General features: G+C 41.4%; 1 protein-coding gene across 4 annotated transcripts in view; it reads left to right on the top strand.

Annotated features, from left to right (window-relative positions):
• The window catches only part of igf2bp2a (insulin-like growth factor 2 mRNA binding protein 2a), a 58,789-nt gene that overhangs the window by 10,980 nt on the left and 22,162 nt on the right, over nt 1-25,647 (top strand). For 2 of the 4 annotated variants that reach the window (XM_086051097.1, XM_086051096.1), the window contains exon 6: nt 24,852-24,900. In XM_086051097.1, coding sequence (XP_085907223.1) covers nt 24,852-24,900 — 49 coding nt within the window. Of the gene's footprint in view, nt 1-11,999; nt 12,089-23,285; nt 23,342-24,851; nt 24,901-25,647 lie in introns of those variants that run through there. The other 2 variants (XM_086051098.1, XM_086051099.1) reach the window with 2 other exon arrangements.

The following is a 25,647-nucleotide window of genomic DNA, read 5'->3' as shown; positions in this document are numbered from 1 at the left end:
GAAGCACCGTAGTCTTAATTTGGTACAGAATCTGGCATGTTTTGATTGTGGCGAGAAAACAGCCATAAATTGAGCTGATCTATTGACAAATGTACCAGGTCAGGCTTAAGACATAAAGGTGATGGAGTTAACAGATGAAACCGATGACTTCTTGAACACATCTTTGGTGTAGCTTGTTTGTGGTTAGTAGATTGACATATATTGGCAGCGTCTTCTTTTTACCATGTAAATAAATATTATTTGCTCAATATTACCTTAAAGTGCACTTGGGTATTTGTGGTATGCTGTAGCTTGGTAAAGCCTCCAGACAATTATTAACCTTAACAACGGGGCAATTTTGGTTCATGTAAGCTTGTATTTTCTCTTTCACTCTCTTCTCCGTACAGCAAAACTATGTCCTGTTTATATTCTCGCGCCTGCCATTGACCAATAAGAGAAGAGAACGGTCACACATGGTTTGTCGTGACGGGAATTTTTTTACTGTGTGGAAAGGAACCAAATCAGAGGAGAGATGCACCCCGTTTTTTGGAGAAGAGAATGCTCAGAGATGAAAGCAACCTTCCAGAAGTTTGGTGTGATTTCTCTGCTCATGCGGTTCATTTGCTCAAGTGTGTGAACACTTTCAACTGTCAACTATCAACTATCAACTGACTAACGTTAGTCGGACTCGCCGACGGATGGCCGTTTAAAATTACATGGGTATTTTTTTCTCCCTTGGGAAAAAAAGACGAATAACGGACGCTCAATTTTTAGTAAAATGCCCAGCTCTATATATATGTATACACACACCATGTGGCTGTCTTGTTTTAAAAAAAGAAAATAGAAAATGTTTGGATGGATAGCATTTTGTGCGGATGATTTTTTTTTTTTAATTGGTACCGAAGCTGCTCTTGCTTCCTTTCGTCTCGCTTGTGCGTCCCAATGTGTGCATTTGATATGTTCACACTCATCTTAAGGACAACAGGTGAATCCCATTTGAAGGCGTGCAATGGATTGTAAATTTTCTCATGTGGCAGTGCTCACAGAGGGCACCCAAGGGTGTGGTCTCCATGGGAGGGTGGGCAGCTGGTGCATACAGCAGGTGGTGATACTCCCTGCCATCGTTCTGTATCAACACCTCATAGTGTAACTGTGCACTGATGTCTTCTGAACAGGTGAAATGAGATGGCTGAATGTAGCATGTGTCCAGGCTGATTTTGGCCTGCCACACAACTGAGTGATGCAGCTGAACACGACTGAATTGGACAATCATGGTCGGGGTGGGTGGGGGGGTGGGGGGGTGTTGCGGTGGCCGCAGGTTGGTTAGTCAGCAACTCACACCCGCAAACAAGGCAATTGACCCCTTTGCAGATAACTAGGTTGCTGCAACGGCTCATCAGCAAATTCTGCAGAAGCATGATAACAATCCTGATCAAATGAGCCAGATGTGTTTGAGGAGGGCGACATATAAAACATGCATGACAGGACCAGAGTTGGTGACCCCTGGTGTCATTTACCCGAGAAGTGAGCTCATCATATTGATCTAGTAAAAACAGCAAGTGTTTCCTTTTGGTTTTGCTTTATAGGTTTAAAAAAAAAAAAAAAAAAAGACGACCCTCATTTATAATGATGTGTAAAGTCAACTTTGCCTCTGTGATATACATGCCAGTCTAGTGGTTGACAATGTCACTTTGTGAAAAACTCTGCTGCACACAGTGGTTGTGTTTTAAATGGACACTTTGCTGGAGACAAACACAACATAAGTGCTGTGGTTCTTTATTGTTGTTTTGGTTGTGGTTTAGTTGCACGTCTGCGCTGAGCACATGATATGTAAGTGCATGATCAGATTTTTTAAAGACAGCCGCTTTCATTATTTGTGTGGGAAAGATAACAATAATATACCCCCAAAACCTCTCAAATGCACCAGCTGATTAGATTTGGAAAAAAGTGCTGAACACATGCCTCTCATGTCTGGTTTATTTAAGACTTCCAATCCTGTTGTCAAATATTTGCATTTTCTTATTTTCAGCCGTTTCTCTGTTGAAAAGCAATTTTTTTTACATGGCTGTACAAACCAATTCAAAACACAGTAATATACTGTAGATGCAGGCCTGTAATACTTTGGAAAGAAACACTACGCCCATGCACACAAGCACTATGCTCTTGTTAGTGTTTTCTTTGAAAAAGTCGTGCGGGTTGAGAATATCACCGATGTACTTAAGTAATGTGTCTCTTATAGTAAGCGCACGTGATGACGTGTTATCAAAGTGAATATCTTAAGCAGTACAAATGCAACAAAAGCCCCATGGTTCCCCATTGTTGTCATGCGTGCCCGCTCTGAAAAGTCTACACAAATGTAGGCCTGTGTGCGTTTTTCATACTTTCCCCACAATATGACAAGAGAGGTTCACTTTAAGAGCGATTTTTGAATACAGGTTTTACATTAGCAGTATAAACGGCCAAATTGAACCTTTTCCCGTTTTCAGATAGAAACAATTTAAGGTATACGGTCCTTCAGTCAGCTGGGATAAACTCCAGCTTCCACTATGACTGAGAACATAATAAGCGGTATAGAAAAAAAAAAAAAGCATGGATGAACGTCATCTTAAGACCTTTGTCATTTCTCAGCGGAGCAGAGAGTGCTGACTGGTTCGAGATACAGGTCCAGCTTGTGTTGGGAGCACTCTCTGTAGCGCGGTCAGAGTGCTGATTTTATTTGACAGTGAATACATATACCAGCAAGCGGCCAAAGTAAAAATACCAGTGCTCATTTCGGTTCTCCAAGTGCAACAAGGGAAAAAAGTGCTGAGTCCGATTGTGTGTCACAGCCCGAGCCCTTTTGTGACCTTTCTTATTCATAACCCCCGCTCGGAGCCATCGCTTTCGTCCTTTTCCATATGTATGTGCTCCCACCGCAGGAACGGGACCTCCGCAGTTTTGCCTGGCTCGAAGCTGAAAGTAACCCCCACAAGCCCGCCATTGTGCCTCCTCTGTTATCTGAGTGAGAAGAGGAGGACACACAGAGGGACTTCCGAAAGAGGCAGTGTCAGAGCTGGAGATGGGAATATTTGTGTGGGTGCGTGTCCGTTCCCCCGTCTGCTCCTACATGAGGAGAACTAAGCACTGCTGATAGAGGGCAGCATTGCCTCCCCTTGTTTGGTCGACTCGTGCGGGCTGCGGAGAGTTGGATAAACCAGCCTCTAATTCGATATAGATTGGTAGATAGATCCCTCATTAGCTTTAGAATATGATGTTTTTTTTCTGCTGCTCAACTATAATATGTCATATTCAGCAGCTGCTATTATGTATCTGTGTATGACAGCGAAAGATATACTCTACTGTACATTCCATTTGTATCCGCGGATACGAATGTGATGAAAGCAGAAAAAACTAAAAAATATATTGCGGCCTTGCATGCTTATTTCTTACATTTAGACTTATTTACATTTGACTAGATCATACCTGACTGTACAGAATATTGCCTTCCACACAAACTAGATTGTACTTCAGTAGTAGTCATCCACGCCTCCAGAAACTGCAAGTAGTGTAGTTTTGCACGGTAACTTGTTTCTGTCAATGGTGAAATTACCGGTAGCTCTTAATTCCTTTTGTGACTGCGTGTTTAGCCATACAAATATCAAATATCCATGTATCCATACACCAAAGTGAACAGGTTATTCAAGACTCAGCCTTGGCTGCTGTCTCTTCCATCACTTCCTGCTGAAGTGTCATTCGATCTTTAGCAGTAATGACCTCATATAAGAGGCCCGTTCTTTCAATGTGCTGTGTGTGATTGATTATTTAGGATTGTGGAGGCTTGTGCCAGAAAGTAGAAGCAATAGTAATTGTGCCCTGTTTTTTTTTTTTTTTTTTTTTTAAACAAAATTACCTTTTAATAGTGCATTTTTTACACACCAAACATCAGTACTTTCATCAATTGTGTTAGCACTTGCGTCTTTAAAGATTAGTCTACATTGACTGCATCATTGATGAATTGACATCTACTAGACTTTAATCAAATAGTAGTCGTTCAACCCCTACTCCTCTTAGCTGACGTCATGTTCCTCTTCTTTTCACACCAATCAAGTAAAGACGGTCAACCTTGTCGGGATGCAGCGACACACTACTTTTGACCTCACTTGCTTCAAGGCGCAATTAATCTGGTCGCCAGCCAATTGCAGGGCACAGACAAACAACCACGCACACTCGCTTTTATACCTCGGGATAACTCGGAGTGTTCGATGAACCTAACATGCATGTTTTTGGAATGTGGGAAGAAGCCACAGTACCCAGGAGAAAAAAAATGCATTAAAAGATTTGAACCGAGAACCTCAGAACCGTCAGACCACTAACAACTCATTACCATGTGGTCTTAATCAAAAATACGTTCCACACACTGGTCAGAATTCTCAACAATCAATCAACATAATGCCCATCCTAACATGTATGTACTGTATTGTATGTTAAAAAGCAAATGTTTCTGTGGCCAGAATGACATCAAATAAAAGTATACGGTTGACTTTGACTCTGTAGGTGGTGAACATCAACGCAAACATTTATGCAAACCTGTCATGTTGTGGGTACTTTACTGAGATAGCCCTGAGGGTGCAGAATACATTTTATTTTTCATTCCTCTAAATCGCCCGCGCTGAGGGATTCCCGTTTGTGGGTGCTTGATGTGGATCACTATCCCGCTCCTGTATTTGTATTTTATTTATTTATTTTTTTTACCCTACGATGCGTAGCACAGTGTCACGGCACACTGGATGTTGCTAGGTAACGGGTCACTTGATTCACAAGGCGTGTGTATGGCGTATCGCATGGAGTTCCCTATATTTCCTGAGAGACGCTCACTTTCCCCCCAAATGTAAGTGAAGCGCTTGCACCAAAACATGCACGTCCAGCCAGTCAATAAATATTTGATGGCGAAGCAGTCATGCATATGTTCTTGCAGTCCCACAATTTCAACCGGGGGGTATTTTCATTGATGGCGAAGCTACCGTTCACCTCTCTGCCTTCTCCAGGGAACGTCACACCCTCTTTTCACTGCAGCATTCGCCTCCTCCTCCTCCTCCTCCTCTTCTTCCTCATATGTGCATGTTTTGTGTCAGCATATCTACCTTATTCCTTCGCCCCCACGAGCCTTCACGTGAATTATGGTCGCCACTTCCGTTATTAAGCGGAACCGGCGTTTTGTTTACATTGTGACTGGTTGCACGAATCCACTTTCCATAATGTGAGAATCCTAGTTGTCACAATTTCTAAGAGAAAACATTTCAATCCCGCTTCCTTCCAATGTAGCGGGGTAGGAGGATGACATCAAATAGTGGCAAACGATAGCATACCGTCGCATGTTTAGCTACTTTCTGAACTCTGTGACTTCAGAGAGTAGGGCAATGAACAATCTCAAAAGCTCTGAGGCGTATCAATACCTAAACTGAAATAGAGTTGGTCGCGTTTTGTTAAAAGAGGTTGGACGAAGCATTCCGCCTATGTGACGGACCGGTCCGTCTATCCGCATATGACGGACGCCCATTTTGTACGCGATACATGATGATGATAGACGGGAAATTAAAAAAAAAATAGTCGGACTAAGCATAGTCGGAAGCCCATTTTTTCTGTCTATGTAATCTTCTATCGTCTATTTACGCGGTGAGGCTTCAATGGCCGCGGCAACGCCGGCAGGCTTCTGTTTCCCGTTGCCCGTGGCCGAGGTCCTCAAAGGTCCTAAAAGGAGCGGGTGGAAGTTTGTAGACGGAAAAGCAAATGGAAGCCCGTTTAAAATGATAGGCGGAACTGCCTATTTGCAATTACTATTTGTTCCGGCCGAACAAAATGGCGGATAGACGGACAGCGGAAGGGTACCCCGGCTGCAGGCGATAAACGAAGCGCAAATTCTTACTAAAATGCCCAGCTCTGGCCGTAGTCTTATTTACCTTAAAGCAGACGTAGGACCCAGTCAAACCTTTCATCTTATAGCAACTCCACAGGTTCAACTTCTTCTGGTTGTTATTACAACTGCTAACACATTTCCAAGCTGTACAAGCGCTTTTTAAATGCTACACTGGCTTATTGGTCATTTAGAAAAGGAAACAAAAAAACGTTCGAATAAACCGCTCAGGGAAACGAAAGCCATTCACTGCTACTTCTGGTGTCCTGCAGGAAGTCGCGGCCATAATTATTTCTTCATCAGAGCCCTAAGAAATAAGGTGGATAATGCCGTGCGCAACGCCGCTGCGCCCCGCCCCCCTCCAGCTGCCTTCCAACAATGTCACCGCTTCCTGGCACAGCGTGGTAGCGCTGAATGAGGCCAGCTGTGCTTGAGTGGGCGTAAATAGTGTACGACTGTATGCTATGTACTGTAAGCTGAATGTGAGCCTCCCCTATCGCATAGTGGAACAGAGACAGGCGGTGTATTCTTAGCAGCATACTCCTTATTGGCGTTCCTCAACACTAGTACACATCCCGTATGTGTGTGTGCGTGTGTGTGTTGTCAGAGATACGGTAGCAAAGGCAAGGCATGACAAGAAAACCTCAAGTTTAAACGCACGCTTGCTTGTTCTCTAATAGCCGCCGATGCGTGAGTCAAGTGAGGGATTTCCTAAGATGTCTCTTTGTTTTCCCCCCTAACTCTCACACTCGAAAGTCACCAATTACGTCATGGGGAATACCTGGTGCACAGAATGTCATTGCAAACACAATTGCCAACAGACTAAACACATATTTAGTGGCATTTTTGTATACCAAATAAATGGTGGGGTACTAACCACTTAGGTAGTCTACATAGCAGGAAAACTCCATTCAGCTCTCTTTCTGTCTGATGTGCTATTTCTGTTTTGAATTGCAACTCTACGTGGGCTACGCACATTTTTGGGTGATTTATTATAAAACCTGACAACTGAAATTGAAAGTCCCCAAAAGTCTGGGGAAACTACATTTCATATAAATTTTTTAGATGCAAATTCACATCTATTCCTGTTCTGCGTACAATTTTGTGTGTCTCTTCAAATACGACTACATTGTTTAATGCGTATGGGAGGGGTACAACTACATTTTCAAATATGTTTTTTGTTGTTTCTCTTTACCGTGGTTATTCTTCTTTTTTCAAAAAGATATAGATTTTATAACCAATTTCACAAACGTTTAATAGGCGCATCGCGTGTGACAAGACACACAATTTCCTTTTTTTGCTGACTGATTTTTTTTTATGCCATGTGCAAATCTGCTTTCCTGTAGATTTATTCTTTGATTTTTTTAAACTTCATTTTGACAAAGGCACGCTTGACTCTCTTGAGCATGTTCTCACACACAAAATGCCTTTTTACTGCTTGGGAATGTCGATCTTCACCGTCAATAAAAATGAAAACTGTAACTAACATTAAATTTAAATCTAGGTTTAACATTAAACTTAGTTTTTATTACATCTGTTCAAAATTTTCGGTCATTGACTATGTTATTGAACTGCAAAATTTTATGTAGAATTGCCACGCCACAAAGCATTTTCTGCGTCACACAAACTCAGTTGTTGCTGTCGTCAAGATTGAGGTCAGACTTTGACTGAGTCTACTTGTTTAAAAAAAAAAAAAAAAGACCTGAGAATGATTATGAAAGCAATCCGGCCTGTAAATTCTTGCAGATTTGTTTGTTGTGGGCAGTTCGAGTTTTTAAAGCCTATAGGCAGGGCTACAAATAGAACAATTAGTTGTGTTACTGTGATTCAAGTTTGTGACGCAAGTATGCAGGTGCGCGCAAATAATAAGTGCTGAAACACCTCTGCGTTTATACCAAGCAACTCCTTCACTGTACAGTACCTGCATAGAACAGCATAGGTACACCTGCAAAAACATTAGGCACACCTGCACAATCTATTGACTTCAAAAACAAAAGCTGTATGAAAACTATCTTCACAAAGATGACAATGCTCACTTTATACTGACGCAAGTATTCACACAAGCTACAGGAGAGTGTAAAATATGGAAGAAAAAAAGAAAGAACTCTTCTATTGGCTCTCATTCTATAGGTGCACCTAATATTGTGCCTCAACACTCAAGGACCATCACATGATTCACATTTGTCGCTGCCCACTTGACACCGACACACATTTCTACACACTCCCAAGCAATGTCCAGGTCGCTTCCTTCTTAAGCCCCCCGCCTCATTTTAAAGAGAAGGATTTGGAGCCATTTTAGCCAGCGGATTAAAGTCTGGCAGAGATAATGCCACTTGAGCCACTTTTGAGTCACGTGACACAACATGGCCTAGCATTTTGGGGAGGAGCATGATGATGTCCTTCATTTATTGAAGGTTTTTTAATCAGGATTTTTCAATTGGTGGCATAAATATTACATTTTTTTGTCTTAAATGTTCACACCTGCTACCTCAACTATTTACATGTAGTTCCTATAGTTTACATACTTCTAATGTGATTTTAACTTTGAATTTATTTGTAGTTTCACGAGTTACACAGGTGATTGCTGTGTGGATATGGATCCCAATTCTTCGCCAATCTTGTCATGACTTTAAGACAGTAAACCCAATGGGGCTTTCTTGTTTTGAGCTCTACTATACAGTATGCTAGTTTTGTATGACCGTACCATATACATAAGGATGCACACAATGCAAGTAATTGACAATGTCATAAATTAATCTCTAATACTCACAAAATGTGAACACATTTTTAATATTTATAAGCCCTGTGTTATGTGGGGAGTAAAAGCATATTTTAGCTTAAAGTGACAAAAGGATAAAAAAAAATGGGAAAACAAGAATAGGAGTAGCTAATGCATGACGCATATTAATGTTTAGCGCTATATCAAAAATTTGCCCTCATCTTTGACTCACAGGCTGTCTGCCCCTCTACACACCATATCCATAGTTGTATATATTTTTTATTGTATTTTATAGTAGTACCCATCCATTTTCTATATCACTTATGCCAGTGACTCTCAAAGGGCTGTATGAGTAAAACAAGTGGTACACACGCTCCCTCTAGTGGTATGCATAATAATCACTGCCTAAGTGCCCAGTGCCTTTGTATTTTCTTTTACTGGATAGGCTCCGCCTTATGAAGATTTGCACTTCAGAAAATGGATGGATGGGTACCTAAGACCAGTGTCAATATATAAACTGCATAATGTTACAGTGGCTTACAATAATATTAAATGTTTATTTTAGGGATAAAACATTTGTCTGTTTTCTGATGAGCACTTAGGCCTACTATGCTGCTGTGTTTGTCAAATCAAGTTTATTTATATAGCCCAAATCACAAACGGGTGTCATAATTCTCATAATGCTGAGCATTATGGTGGTACTCTGAGAAATATTTTTTTTAGGTAGTACTTTGTGTTAAAAAAAAAAAAAAAAAAAAAAAAAAAGGGCGTCACTGATTTATCCTGTGCAGAGTCACAGCAGGGGTTGGATCCTCTTCCAGCTGACTGAGCGAAAGGCTGACTACAACCTGCTCTGATCGCCAGTCAGAGTGATTGGGAACAACACCTTGATTGGTTATAGCGGCGTTAGCATTTAATAACTTCATTACATTTTATTTTTCAGTTGGGCAGCATGGTAGACTACAAGACTAGCTGTTAGCATGTCTGGCTCACATTTCTGAGGTTCGAGCTTTAATTGACGGCTCCCCTCTTCCTGTGCGGAATCTGCATGTGGCTGTTAAACGACTTTCTTCCTGTTTGCTCAGATTACGTTATTGCCAGCATAGTCTGAAAAACCTTTTCAAATGTCCTTTAGCTCCACGCTATATTCCCTTCAACTCAGATTATGAAATGAAAAGCAGTCATTGCATGTGGCCCACTGTGAAGTTGAACGAGATTGGGCAGTCTGCTGAAAATGCTCCTTAAATCCGCCTGTAATCCCTGTCATCACTTTGGAGCAATCAATTATTGAGCCGTCCCTGTCATCCACATTCCTCAGTGGCCTCACATTCCTGGTCAGTCTCTCACCAAAAACGGAAAAGCCATTGGAATTCAACGATCCGATGAAAATGTGTGTGCAAATCCTGATTAAATGAACAATCGACAACGCCTTGACTGCTTGACAGAATTCTGGCGTTCCCAGCAGAGTGACCAAAAGTGTGAATTAATGCACGCCATAGGTGAAAAGTCAAATTCAAAGATATATTTACCGGTAGTCCAGTGTGAGTCAATCACATTCTGGTTGAAGCACGAAAATGTACTTTTCCATCAGGATGGAATTAAGCGCTGCATTTTTTAGTTGAATGTTTCAGGTTTACACGTTATTCCCCGACACTCGTCAAATCCAGTTTGTTTTCCCGCGAGTCCTCTCGTATGTAATTCGTTGAACGCTAACACCCCCCAACCCCACCGCCCCCCGCCCACGCACGCGATGACAAAAGATGTTGGAACACTCTCACTCCGAACAAACAACACGTTGTTTATTGATCCGTAAATGCAACAAGCTGGTACATTTTATTGCTGATTCACGACCATCAATCAGTGTCAAGGTGGCCGTGAATTAGAACGCGCCGGCCTTTAGCGTCATCCATCATTTGAAAAAACAATGTTGTGTTAAAGTAGACTTGGAACAATCTGTTCATGTGATGAAAACCGTACAATGTGTTTTGGAATAAGTCACACCCTGCAGGCACATCACTATTTGGTAACATTATTTAATTACTAGTTGACTGTTGTCAGTAGGATTAGACGGGGTCAAACCGTCGCCATTATAAAACCTACTGTACAGGTAATATTTTAATTGATTAAAATTCAGTAACTGTCATGCATATTGAAGTGTAAAAAGAAAAAGACTCAAGGAAGACTCCAAATTGCACATAGGTGTCAATGTGAGTGTGTCTACAACATATGTGCTGTGATTGGCTGTCGACTAGACCAAGGTGTACCCGTCTCTTGCTCAAAGTCAGCTCGATAGGCTCATTCGTGACCCTAATGAGGAAAAGTGCTAAGTATAAAATTGGTATTTGGGTTTTTTGTTGCTTTAACCTTTTGTTGCTCTTATGGAAAGATCCATCAAAAATACAGCCTCTATGCTGCCAGCCTGCCAGACAGGGCTCAGGGTAAATCCAAAATATGTAATCTTTGACATGCCACAGAAATCAGATGAAAACACACACATTCAGGACTGCAACTTGACACTTACCGGTAGTTCGTTACCATGCACAGTATGTAATCTGTATTCACAAGGCACTTGATTAGGTACACATGGAAATGTATTGAGCGCTATACAAGAGCTGAAGAAACACCTCTTACTTTTATGCAGTTCAACATTGGAAACTGCAACCACAATTATAAACACATTGTTAAATTATTACCTCAGTATGAATCAAAACTGCACCATTATTTCTGATTTTATGTATTATTTTAGGCAAATACACTACTTAAACATCTACCAATGCGACAAACGAGCAGGTTTTACTTGTTCTTCTCTTTTTCAAGTTGTAAGTTTTGAAAGTGTAGTCCCGGAAAAATTCTGTGTAATCAATGTGCAAGTTTTACATTTTTTTTTTTTTTTTTAATGACACAAATATTCTAAACTGCACACAGAAATGATAGTTTGACAAGTATATCAAATAAATGAATAATATTGAACCCTTGAATATGAATGTCTATTCAGCATAATATAGCTGTCATTTCCAAATAGTAAATGAACCCTCTAAACTAAAGCTGAAAGTCTACACTTCAATCACGTGGGCTTCATTCGACTTCAAACCCATTCTGGTGGTGCACAGGCAAAATACTTCTGGCCCTGACACTACTAATTAGTTTTTCACAGATATCGCTACACGCGCACACACAAAGTACACCGCCAGAGAGGAAGAGGAAGTTTGAGGGTTTACGTCATGTTGAGTATGCGTGTGTGCGGTATTGATCCAGGTTAACTCTGCCAGGACCTGCGCCTATGACAGGCCGGCACTTGGGCAGGCCCAGCCCTCGGCCCTCCACCTCCGCTATAATAGCTTATGGTGGGCAGATTAAAGGATGAGACCTGATGAACAAGCTGCACGCGTAGACATAAAGCAGCGAGGGGCCGTGAGGGGCAAGCGGGCAGCGCCGGCCTCTGTCCACCTGTTGAGCGTCCCGCAGAGCGAGGGGGGGGGACTTTGCATGCATATGTGGGGGTAAGCACACCGTGTCAAGATGTTAGCGTGCGTGATTGCATGTCAGGTCGTTTTGCGTGCAAACTCGGCCGCCTCGCCTCTCGGCTGCAGTGCTTATTCTCTGCTTTGTGACGGACACTCATGGGAGTTTGTGGAGTGATGTTACAGGCTAGGAGTGAGTCGCATGTTTTTGCCGTCCAGAGAAAAACATCCGTCCTGTATCGCTTGTCCTCACCAGGGTGGTGGTTGAGCTGGAGCCTATTCCAGCTGACTTTGGGTGAGAGACGGGATGCACCCTGGACTGGTTGACAGCCAATCACAGGTTACATAGAGACATTCGCCTTCATTCAAACGATCATTCAAACTCACATTCACAATTGATGAAACTAACATGCATGTTTTTTTGCAATGCGGGAGGAATCGAAGCATGTGTGCTAACCACTGCTGAGCAAAACATTTTGCTCCAAATTTGTGTCAAGAAATGACTGCAAATATGTTATTGTTTTTTTTGGTTTTTACACTCTGTGTTGTGGTTCATTTGGTTGACTTCTGTACAGGCCGAATGGGTTCGTTCCCACTATGTTATGTGAATGTGAACCACAATGTGTTTTTTCTTGTTTGTTTTTTTTGGTCTATGTGCTCTGTGATTGACTGGCGACTACTCCAAAGTGTATCCTGCCTCTCACCAAAACTCAGCAATAGGCCCCAACTCCCAGAGACCCTGAAGAAGATGAGCGCTATAAAATATGGATTGACAAACGGAATATTCAGCGTTTGGTTGGCGAGCAGTCCAGGGTGCTGTCTACCTTTTGCCCAAAGTCACTTCGGTTAGGCTCCAGCTCGTCCGCAACCCTAATGAGGACATGCACTGTGAAAAATTGATGTTTTTAAAAAATGTTTTTACAAATAAATAGACTGCGATTGTGTACCCAAAGTCGGCTGGAATAGGCTCCAGCTCCCCATGACCCTAACAAGGACAAGCGGTATAGAAAATGGATGGATGGACAAATTTGATGGGCAGTTTGATGCTGTAATTGATGATTTCTATGAATTCTTCCCATGCTCTGCGGGTACTCAGTCTTCCTCCTCATACAATTTTAGGCACCTCACGTTCGAACCGAGTATTTTTGTGTACAATGTAAATCGCATGTGCCGCGGTAGATAATACAAAGTGTGCTTAGCGATCGTGAGAAAAGATCATGGAGTGAATGGCGAATGCCATGCAAGGAAGCCACTGACATTCAAGTCAGGCCATGTAGTGAGTCACCGTTGTGCGGTTTCATACCTCACACAAAAGTCAGATCTCAGTCTTGCTTTTATAGTTTATAGTGTCACAAAAGCAAAAAATATTAGCCCATGGGTTGATTACAAAAGAACCGAAAAGGCCAAAATAAATTTTTCTCCAACCCAAACATATTTTTTAAGAATATGTTCTGTGCAAGCCCACTAGTTGAAACAAGGCATTCTGATAAATATTGCGTTTGTGGAATAATAGTTAATCCACCTGTTTTTAGCCATCTCCCGGGGCGGCCATTTTGTCACTTCTGTCGACTGAAAATGACATCACAGTTGCTCAGGTAATGACCAATCACGGCTCAGATTCAGAAAACAGGTCAGCCGTGATTGGTCGTTACCGGAGCCCTGAGTAGTTGTGATGTCATTTTCAGGCGACAGTAGTGACAAAATGGCCGCCCCCAGGTATGGCTGAAAACGGTTGCATTTTGCTGCTTAACTCATATCCCACAAACGCAATATTCATCAGAATGCCGTGTTTCAGTGGGCCTGCTGCGAACATATTTTTGGAAAAAAATGTGTTTGGGTTGATTTTTCTGACGAATAATCCGTTATAGTGCAATATTAGATAAGACCTTCATTAGTAACGTGCTACTGCTTTTGTAACTTAGGAAAGGTTTTGTTTTCGAAGTAATGCAATGCAACCTGCTATATATTTGAGGGGCTGCTTGAGTCACAATCTTTTTATCAATGATGGATGAATGTCTGAACTGTGTCAAAATGGTGGCGAATGATAACATTTTTATTGCCGTATGTGCCGCGTTTAGTGAGTCTGCTGCCTTCTGGACTTGCCGTCACGTTGCTGCAGGCGTTTCATGGTGAATACCCACGGAGCTTTTTGTTCCGTTTTCCCACTCAACTGCCACGTGAACACCGTTAGTAACGCCAGGAGTGAACTCAGGGTGCCGCGTTATGTCTCGATGGTGCTGCGTGCGAACATTTTGACTGTCACTCATTTTGGCTGAAAAGAGATGCAAATGTTTTGTGTTGCCCTCTGACACCACAGGCATTCTTAATTGATCAATCACACATGCTGAGAAAAAAAGTGAAGCCCTTCTTTTTAGTGTGTGTTCTTGTTGTTAACCTTATTGATTTCCCTCAGTGTTTGCAATTGCATGTGACAGCCACCTGCTTGTGCATCATAATTCGGCTTCAAAAAGTGGAATAGCACACTTTTGCACGCGCCAGGTCAGTCTCGCTTACGGTACAGAACACTACCAGATAAAACCGCCCCGGAGTTTTAACGGTGGCCAAATTTGTGGCAAAGTGGAGCAAACTAAAGAGGCAGTCATGCTGCGGTCGTGACACATGCTTGTCGACTTTAGTGACTGCAGGAAGAGGGGGAGGAGACAGATTTTGCATCAACATGACGTGTGTGGTATCAAACCCATAAACAAATCTAAATGCTGTCAAAAGAAGAAGTCGCACATGTGCATAATACAACTTGGTGGCCAAAAGGTGCTTTTTACCCATAGGACTATTTTCACTGAAATAAATATTGCAATATCCATTATCAATTAATAATCAATTTATTTAACGGGGAAGTCAACCGAAACATATTTTCTTCCAGAATATGTTTTGTGCAGGCCCACTAGTTGAAACACGCCATTCTGATTAATATTGCCTTTGTGGAATATGAGTTAAGCAGCAAAATCCACACGTTTTTAGCCATGTCTGGGGGCGGCCATTTTGTCATTTCTCTCGACTGAAAATGACATCACAGTTGCTCAGGGTTCAGGTAACGACCAATGACAGCTGACCTGCTTTCTGAAGCTCAGCCGTGATTGGTCGTTACCTGAGCCCTGAGCGTTTATGATGTCGTTTTCAGTCAACAGAAGTGACAAAATGAGATGGCTGAAAAGGGGTGGATTTTGCTGCTTAACCCATATTCCACAAAAGCAATATTAATCAAAACGCTGTGTTTCAACTAGCAGGCCTGCATAGAACATATTCTTGAAAAAATATGTTTGGGTTGATTTCCACTTTAAATAGGAACGAGTCCATTCATGCAACCAATTTCTCTAGAACTAAGCTCACCTGAGCAGGGGCCTATGCCAGCTGACTTTAAGTGAGAGCTGGAGTACAGCCGGTCATAAAACAGTCATGAGTAGTTTTAATACAGAACAATGCAGCCATGTGTAGATTGGAAATAAATAGCTCTGTAGATACCCTAACATAGCTTCACATTTAGTGTCAACCTACGTGATGAGTGTCTGTGAAGAATGACCCCAATAGACATTCACATGTATTTGAGGCAGGCTGCAAGAAGGAACAGTCGACAGAGGCTGAATCAGGGTGGCGTAGCGTCTGTAGTGGAATGTGCTGTTTTTATTTAAATAGTAAGTGGAGCTTTCAAATGCCTTCTTTAATGAAATTCAGACAAGTGGTTTTGTGTGGGCTCAGGGACCTTATTTGTAGCGATGACATCAGAGAAGTGAAAGTCTTATCCGCGGCGTTGTGGAAAGTTGCTTTGTATGTAATTCAGTGTTATTTGGGTTTATGCAATCAAAACACTGATACTGGCAGTGTCAACTCGACATGAGTAATTGCAGCGTAGCGTGTTCCACTTGTTGACATTTTTTGTGTGAGCTCGTACGGCGAGGAACATCATTGGGAGCAATGTTCCCTGCTCGGACCGACTTTCATACTCGACAGTCCGAAGTTTATGGTGTGTCTGTCTGTGAATGTGATGAGACAGATGGACCTTTATGTCGTGTGGTTGTGAATGGGCAGACAAACGTGATGTCCTGCAGTTCGTTGAATGCGATTAACTTGGTTCCACCTCCACTCCTGCAAGCCATTTTGGTGAAATGTTTACACAAAACGTGTGGATGGATGGCTTTCAACTTTCGCCAGTTATAGTAGATTTGTTGAAGTACGAATGACTTCCAACCCTCTCGACTTATGCCCTCGAGACGAGGGCGTGTGTATGTGTGCCCCTATTAGAGTTGCGTGCATCCACCGGCTTGCGCTACGTCTTCCTCTCTTCACCCGTCACGGCCGAGAGAAGGAGAAGGCGGCTGCTCAGCTCACTGCTGCACCCTGATGAGCTCTCGCCCGCAAAGGGTTGATAAGGGAAACACAGGCGCTCGGGCGCTTCCTGCTGAGATGAGATGCTTTGCAGTGGCATGGAGAGACCGCTTCCTCACTGCTGCAGTCTTTGTGTGTAGAGAAGGTGCAAGCCTTTTATGTGTGCTAAAGCTGCAGGTGGTGGGATTTCAAGGATGGATCTATAAAGGGAACTGTGATACAGTAACTTCATTCTGTTTTCCTTCCGTTAGGGATGTCGCAATATCATCAATATCGTGATATCACGATATTAAATTTGCCACGATATATCGTCATCGTCATGTCACAATATTAATAGCAGCAAATTTGTTTAAAAGCCCAAGTTGTTTTCCATTTGTTCAGTTTCAGCATCCTTTGGTGGTTTGTTTATTAGTGCAGTTTAATTTGATGCCACCTACGAAATTTTAAGACCCACGCTAATCGCCAATTTGTGAACGCTGGTATTATGTACAAAACCAGAATATTGTGATGTTTTTTTTTTTTAATTTGAGCTCTTTTTTCAAAACAATATCGCAAGCTTTTATACAGTATCGTTAGCTTTTTATATATCGCCAAACTCCCAACAACATTGTGACAATTATTATATCGCAAGTTTCATATCGTGATATTGTCGTATCGTGACATTTGGAATTCGCGACATCCCTATTAGGCGTTAATTTGAAATAACATTGTTTGTTTGTGAGTAGACACCATCATATTAATGTGTAATTGTGTACATGAATACAAAGGGCTAGATTTCTACATTATGTATGCGTTGCAACGGGCAACCAGATGTTGACATTTTTGCGAATGGGGAGGTGTTCATGTTCTGTTAAACTTGTGTGGAATCCATGGAAATAGGGACAACTTTATTTGTGAAAATGGACCTGTATATGTTCTGTGTGTGTGTGAATGGACAGGTGGATATTGACATGATGTGGTATTTTTGTAAACGGCTCACGCGGAAATGATAGCCTATCCTGATTTTCGTGCATGTTCTGACGTAACGAGGGTGTGTCCTTGTTGTGTTCACTTCATTTGTGTGTTGTGTACCTACATTGGATGTTTGTAGCCCTTGAGTACCTCCTTAATAGTTGAAATAGTATTTTATTTTGAGTAAGTATAATATTAAAGGCTAGAAACATACAAAGTCACCCAAATTTCCTGAGCTCCATTCAAATCCAGTCGAGCGAGAGATTGTGATTCGGATGTTGAAAGGGAACAGCTAAGACCTTGTTCTGACTTGGTATTAACACACATCCGTGGGCCATGTGATCATGAATAGACAACTTTAATAAGACTCCCTGATTTACCCACATGAGATGCATTTAAATGTCATCCATTTCTTGATTTGACTTGTTTAAAATGCACAGAGTTGGGGTATGGGTATTGCTAATTTCTTAATTTATGCAATGTATAAATTAGGTTAAGAGCTGTTTTCCCATTGTCTGGCTTACAGTAAGAGTTAGGGATGAGCATAGTGATCTATTAGTTGGTTAATTGATTTTTAAGCATGTGGCCATTTGTGTGTAATTGCACGTTGATTTATTGATCTTGCAAGTATAGGTATAGGACACCTGCTTCCAACTGGGCCTCCATCCATCCATCCATTATCTATACCGTTTATCCTCACAAGGGTCAACTGGGCCTCATTTGGACAAATTTGTTGAGTGAGACTTTGTCAAAGTAAGGGCCCTGGAATTTGCACAAAATAGCTGCTTCAACCTAAAATGACCGATTTCCTGTTCAATTTCGTGCATGGGTCCTAAGAGCTTTTCTTGTATCCTGTTATGGTGATGTAGAACGGTGAATTTGGTGTTGGGGGCAATTTTATTTGATTTTTTAACTAATGTTCCATGGAGTGCTACAGAATTGATTTTGTGGGGGTTGCTTTCTGACCCCTCACCAGGATACACAGGCGGAGGCGGGCATCGTTTATCCGTCACTAAGTTCTCATCAATATTTCCGGCCGGCCGACCGATGTGGTCCCAATCCGTCCCTCATCGGTGACAGCCAATCGGCGTCAAGAGCATAATTTTCACGTCACACACAGGTGTCACACAAGTAGACACGTCGCCAAGTAAAGAAAAAAATATAAAATAAAAGCAACAGACACACACACATGCGCAGCGTGGTGATCGATGAAATAAAAACAATGTGGGAAACATGTTATTAGGTCTGTGGGACCGAAAGCAGCAAATGTGGCCAGCTTCTAATGGCCAATTTCCATTTTAACAGTTCCTTTGGCCTAGGAGGAAGGGTGCTTGAATGAATGAGTAAATAAATAAATAACGTTTATTTTCTTTGCATGAAGAACAATTCAGCGTGAGTTGAAGGCTGTGTGTGTTTTGTGAGACGGACATGCTGCTGACAGGCCCAGTGGACTGAAAGGCTATTTGGGATGTCTCTTTATTCATCCAAAGTGAGCCTCCCGCTGGGCCTGCGAGCAGTCACCGACTGGACCAGCTTCCGCACACAACTAGGAGGTAAACAACGCTTTCAAAGGCCTCATTACACACAATTATTTGACCGACGTTTTTATCCTTCGCCATGGAAAGGGGACCTTTTTGTCCTCCACCCAACAAATGCTGCACTCAGATGTTACTATTTTGATGTACTAATCAATTTACTTAGCATTGAAGAAATTAAAAAAAAACATGTATTGGGCCACGGCATTAGGTACAAGGCAATACAAAAGTCTGACTTTGTTAAGATAATAATGCACAGTTTTGACTGACGCTGTCAGAGAGGCATTAATGTGACAATATGCCTGGAGTTTGTTGCACTGACTGCACTGCATTACATCCGGGAGCTGTTTCTAATATTTTGACTGTCAATCACAGAAAACAAGGTGACATATACACCATCTTATTAAGATGTTTCCAAATGTAAATAGTCAGCCCTTCAACGCCTATAATTTGATTTTTTTTTTTTTTTTTTTTTGCACGTGAAGTAATCCTCAGTATAAATTTAGCCACACGTAGGAAGATAAAACGGAGAAACTACAATTCAATATTATATCATGTCCAATTACAATGTGACATTTGCTTCGCTTTCTCTTTTGTGTTCTCTACACTCCATGGTGGTATTATGAGTCAGTAAAAAAAGAAGCAATCAAATGCATAACAATATCACATCCTTTTGTGTAGCAAACAGTGAGGAATAATTTCAGAATTTCACCTAAATGCAGTTAAGCGCTTTTCGCAATTTTTTTTCAGGACAGGTGCGAAATAAAAGTAGTAAGCGTAAAATACTCCCACATATCTGTGATAAACAGGCATGGCAGCAATAAAACACTGTAAAACTCCACCAGCTCATCAAATAGAAAGTAATGTCATTGTTTAATTGGTGGATAGATTAGCTATAGCAAAAATCCATTAGCTGTTGTAAATTTAAAAATATATATATTTTGAGTGTAATACAATATAGTAATAAGCCTAAAATGTTTTGTAAAGTAATTACACGAAAAGCTTTAGCACTTTTAGTTATGAGACAGAAATACTCAATACCTTCATGGATTTGAGTTGCATGGAATAACTCAAATTCAAATATTGTTATTATTCAAAATTAAAAATACAAATAATATAAACCCACTTTTAGTCAGTTTACAGAAATGTCAGCGTGAGGTGACTTCATTTAGTAGCTGGACATACGTTTATTATTGCTGGCCAAACAGCAAGAGCGAGTCATCCAGTATAAGAGCTACTGGAAGTGGTCATGTGATTTGTCTCGTATTGAGATTTCTGTTAATGATGTCGATCGCCTTCAGAAAGAGTTGACGGGTGGGTGAGCAGCCTCTTTCCTGCCCGCCCGCTCGCTGGTCCAAATCCGCGGGACCGCCCTCTGTGTGCTTGTGCGCGGACACGACGATTTAGCTGGTTGCAGGTGGGAGCAGTAAATATTAGTTTTTCAAATAAGCGTGGCCACCCCTGGCTATTTAAAGGACAAATTGAGAGGATTTCTACCCTCCTCGTATGCCTCTCCCCTCCCTCTTGTTGGCAGCAGGCTGCAAAGCAGCGGCAGGCGGCTTGAGCGTATTCAACGAACATTAAGTGACCATTCAGTGTGAATCCTCTTCTGGTTTGGCGCCGAGGAAGGGCTCTGGGTTCACCTTGTCCATGTGCGTGTAAACAAAACAGTCCACAGTGCCATAGGTCTCATCTCACCCGTCTCTGCCGACAGATAGACCGACAGACGGGCGGGGGATGTTCTGCTTAGCGTGTAGCCACAGGCATGCTTAAAATGAAACGAGGCAAGCGTCACTTTTTCCAAAAAGATCCAGGAAGTTGCATATTTGGGAGCGACGCTGCAAGCAAGTGGCATGGTTTGTGAGGCACATGAAAGAGGAAAGGCAGCGAAGGATCACTGCATTATTTTAATAAACATATTGTTCAATTAATACACCCGACAAAGGGACTATAATTTGACTATCTAGCGAGAGTGTAGCAAGTCCAGTTTCCATCCAAACTCCCCGCAGCCATCTGTTTTCTATATCGCATACTATGGTCGCTAATGAGAAGGTTTACAATCATTAGTTCAAAAAATGTCTTATACAGCCATCCAGCTGTTTTTTTCTACAGCGCTCACCCGTGTTAGTGAGCTGCAGCCTAGTTCAGCTGACTTTACACTCTGGACTAATCGCCAGCCGATTGCAGGGCAAAAATCGACAACCGTTTACACTCTGGTTCACACCTAATTTACAGTCTTCAATTGACCTCACTTGTAAAGTATGTCTGAAGTCATATAAACTGTGTAATATGATTATGTCCCTTTTACATTATTTCCTAAATAATAAACGCGGTCAGTGAGGGTGTTCTACCACAGAGGTTCCATTCTTTTGGGTTAATACTGAGAGATGTGCAGTCACACTTAAAGTGGAAGTCAACCCAAACTTTTTTTTTCAAGATATGTTCTATGCAAGTCCACTAGTTGAAAGAAGGTATTCTGATAAATATTGCATTTGTGGAATAAGAGTTAATCCACCCGTTTTTAGCCATCTCCGGGGGCGGCCATTTTGTCACTTTTGTCGACTGAAAATGACATCACAACTACTCAGGGCTCAGGTAACGACCAATCACGGCTGACCTGTTTTCTGAAACTGAGCCGTGATTGGTCATGCTGCTTAACCCATATTCCACAAACGCAAAATTAACCAGAATCCAGTCTTTCAACTAGTGGGACTGCTGGGAACATATTCTTGAAAAAAAAATGTTTGGGTTGATTTCCACTTTAAGCACTTTGTGACCATCCATCCATCCATGCATCCATTATCCATAACGCTTATCCTCACAAGGGTCGCGGGCGTGCTGGAGCCTATCCCAGCTGTCTTCGGGCAGTAGGCGGGGGACACCCTGAATTGGTTGCCAGCCAATTGCAGGACACACAGAGACAAACATCCGCACTCACAATCACACCTAGGGGCAATTTAGAGTGTCCAGTCAACCCACAACCTCTGAACTTTGAGGCGGACGTGCTAAACAGTCGATCGCCTCTTTGTGACCAAATTTCTATTTTTTTGTCATTATGATCCCGTAGTTTTCATCAGTCCTGAGTTATTGGACTTTTTGTAGAGTAAAACCAAGTGTGTGATGGCATTTTTACACATTTTCCTCCTGGTCATTTTAATCAGCACTGATAAGAAAAGGGGCTAGTTATTATTTATTCACTATCAAGTATGTATCTACAGTGTGTTGTGCATGTGTGTATATTTATTTATCTATGTCTGTTTAGATGAACCCCCGGCGTTGTGGCCCTCATTTCGACTTGGCAATAGCCCCTCGTATGAAGTCTCTTTCTGGAGTTCAGCTCGGCTGACATTTGATCCCGCGAACATGAAGACGCAGCGTCAAGTGCAGCACGCGAGCACAGATCAGTGGTGCCCATTAGCACAATCAATAGGGAAGACCTCACTTGAAATCCTTGTAGGATCCAAGCAGACACTAGTGAGCTGTAATTTCCATACTTTGACATTTAGGTTGAGATGTTGCGTGGCTAGAAAGTGGTCTGTTACAACCAATTTTGCCTGGCTTGGAGAGTGCCTAGTGTCAGTGCATCCGCTCACTCCAATGCAAAATCAATTTCAAGCCTAGTTTAATAGTCGTGGGATGGCGCACATGTCAAACACATTAAACTAATTTGTTTGCAGTATTCCATGAATGAGGTGAAGAGTGGAATGTCCTAAATCTGTGTGATTCTCACCCCCGCTCCTCCTCCTCATACTCCTCCTTTCCCCTTCTTTTTTCTTTTTCCTGGAGTAGCACAATCAGAAAGAGTCATTCATTCATGTCCTGCTGCCTGCATGCGCGTCTTCCCGGAAACTCCGACTTGCGCTCTTTTCCAGGGAAAGATGCAAAAACCTCTTCGGAGGAATGCGCGCCAGCCCACCGCAGACGCTAATTTCTCCCACTTTCACCTCTCCTCCAGCTGTATCCATCACTTCAGCTCTTGGAATGCCTGCTAATTGTCCTCCAAAGTGCTCTTAAGGACTTTGGGGTTTTGCGCGAGTGCGTGCTGTTTTTCTCCACATAAATGTCTGCTTCTTTTTTAAATCATGATGACTGCGCTGCCGCTTGTGTTGTTTCTCACACTTTGTGGTCACTGGGCGGTTTTGCGTTTGAGCTATTAACGCATATCGGTAATTGTTATGATAAAACAGCATGTGGAAATGTAATACCAAAAGCTGTTAAAAGAGTACATGCAGCTACTGTGAAACAATCTTGACTTTCATTTTTTTCAAAATGCACTTCTAACCGCGCTGGACTGACCTGGTGAGATTTTAACAATATATTTATTATTGTGGTTCTAGCTTGTGGTGTAGGCTGCATGGTCGACTAGTGGTTAGTACATCTGGTGCCTCGTTCGATTCACAGGTTCTGATTTGTTGAATTTGCGTTCGCCTGCGTACTCCAATTTCCTCCATTCATAGGTGTGAATGTGGGTATCATTGATTCTTGATTGTCTATATGTGCCCTGTGATGGGCTGGCTACTAGTCCACGGTTAGCATCCCACCTCTTGCCCAAAGCCCAAACTCAAGGAAATGCACTATATGAAATAGATGGAGAATAAGACAATACTAAAAAGTTCTCGGTGGGTAAATAAAGATAGTAATGCTCACTTTTAACTTACTGTCAATGAGGTAGTAAAGTGGCTTTAAAAGGCTGGGCCCGGCTTAGTCAGTGAGGTGTTCATCAGCATTGAGAGGGTAGTTAGCGCAGGTTAGCTAGTCTGTGTGCTGAGTCAAGTGCCTGGTAAATTTGTGGCCACAGCAGCTTGTGTGTTACAGTTTGTTCAATAAAATGATTGAAAGTTTGCAGATGGCTGTGTCGATATAAGTACAGTTTATATTCAATTAGCTAACATTGATACCTTACATTGGTCATCCTGGATATGAAGTTGTGGTATGTTATAGTTCCGCTTTGCATCTTTTGATCTTTTTAAGTGTGAAACGATCCCAAAGATCAGACTGTCTCCGTATTTTACGGACTCTTTCCTCCTGTCAACTTACTTTTACACAGAGTGGTGTGTGAGTCAGCAGTAACATTATCCCATGTGGTTTGATCAATCGTTGTAGCCCTAATCGGATGGTTAGTGGTTCAAGTTTCTATTGAGTAGGCTAGTACGTGCTAGCATTTCATCACCATCACATTCTGTGAATTTAGTAGACTAGACATCACTCTATATTTCCACATTCATTCAATTATTTTGACAGTGAAGTCAAATGAACTATTATTGATTAACTACTCCACAGCATTCATCACCTCAACCATGAATTCATTTATATTTGGAAATAGTTTTCTTATAGGAAATAGTTGAACCGGTAATAATCATTTCATCAGTTTAAAACTGTCACCATCGTGAAACTTTTATTTCCTGTTCAGCTAGGTCTATCATTTACTGTCACACAAGTGTGTCAACATAATATGCTATTTAAAAAGTGTATGTTTGTCATATAGGAAGTTATCTTCTAAATAAAATTAATTAAAACAAAACATGGTGCATTTTTATGACTCAGGAATGTTTGACTTCATTCCACTGTGTTTTAGAGATGATCACTAAGCCTGGCAGTGAGGCTGCTGTACAGTGGCGATGATATGAGTGAGGTGTAACCATGGCAACATAGACACACTTAGCAGTTGTATCAAGACTGGAGTAACTATCCGTCAAAAGTCATAATCTCCACTGCAAAAAGAACAACCTGGGAGGTGTTACGTAGCATCGCTTACCATTCCCACACATCCAAAGGAAATATTGTGCCTTGGAGGAAAAACTCAAGTGTGAAACTTTCAAATGGTTTATGCATCCATTTATAGCATGAGGGGGTTTGGGGGACGCATGTAATTAACTTAGGATATATCAAATGAGACAATGGATATAAAAAGAAATGAGGATTCCTGTGTGTGTGCCTCAGGTTCGTTAAATTCACTGTGTCTCCCATCTCTGCAGGAGTCGGAAGATTCAGATCCGGAACATTCCCCCTCATCTACAGTGGGAGGTGAGTTGTGTGTGCGTGTTAGTGCGTGTCCAAACAGCATGAAGTAGTCCATTAAATTCGGAGTTTTGCCTCATTCAAGCTGTTGACTCACTTGTTTGCATGTCCTTAAGCTTCTCTAGTTTAGTCTGTTTTTTGTGTAGACTTAAACCTCAAATTTGCAATATGTTACCGAACTTTATCTAAAAATGACAATACAAAATTTAATTGTAATGACAATTATATAAATGTACACAAAATGGCCATTTGTTCAATCTATGAGGTCCAGTAGAGGCGGCGTACTTTTTCCCAAACTGCCTATTGCAGATGCTTACTTCGCATACTTTTTCTATATAGAAAGGCGTTATATGCTACTGTGAGAAATATAAATTAGGGGTGGTCAAACCTTTGTGCTCAACGGCCACATTTAATTTTCAAAACCGATAGATAGGCCAGATCCTTCGTAAATGAGGTTAAAACATACAGTAGTTAAAAAGCATATTTAAAGCAATACTAAATGTTTAATTTTGATAATAAAATAATAGCTTATGCTCATCTTTTTAAAAAAAAGTATATTATGTATAATGTAATTATAATTATTGAATCAATTACTTCATAAAATAATTTAAAACGAATGTAAAGTTGTTTATTTTATTGATATTATTAATTATATATATATATATATATATATATATATATATATATATATATATATATATATATATATATATATATATATCAATCCAACAATTACTTAATGAGACAAATGGC

The sequence above is a fragment of the Filicampus tigris genome, chromosome 14 (genome assembly GCF_054856515.1).
Source record: "Filicampus tigris isolate MCC_2025a chromosome 14, RoL_Ftig_1.0, whole genome shotgun sequence".
Classification (NCBI taxonomy): Eukaryota; Metazoa; Chordata; class Actinopteri; order Syngnathiformes; family Syngnathidae; genus Filicampus; species Filicampus tigris.
The sequence above is the reverse complement of the archived record's forward strand: the minus strand, read 5'-3'. Positions and strand labels throughout refer to the sequence as shown.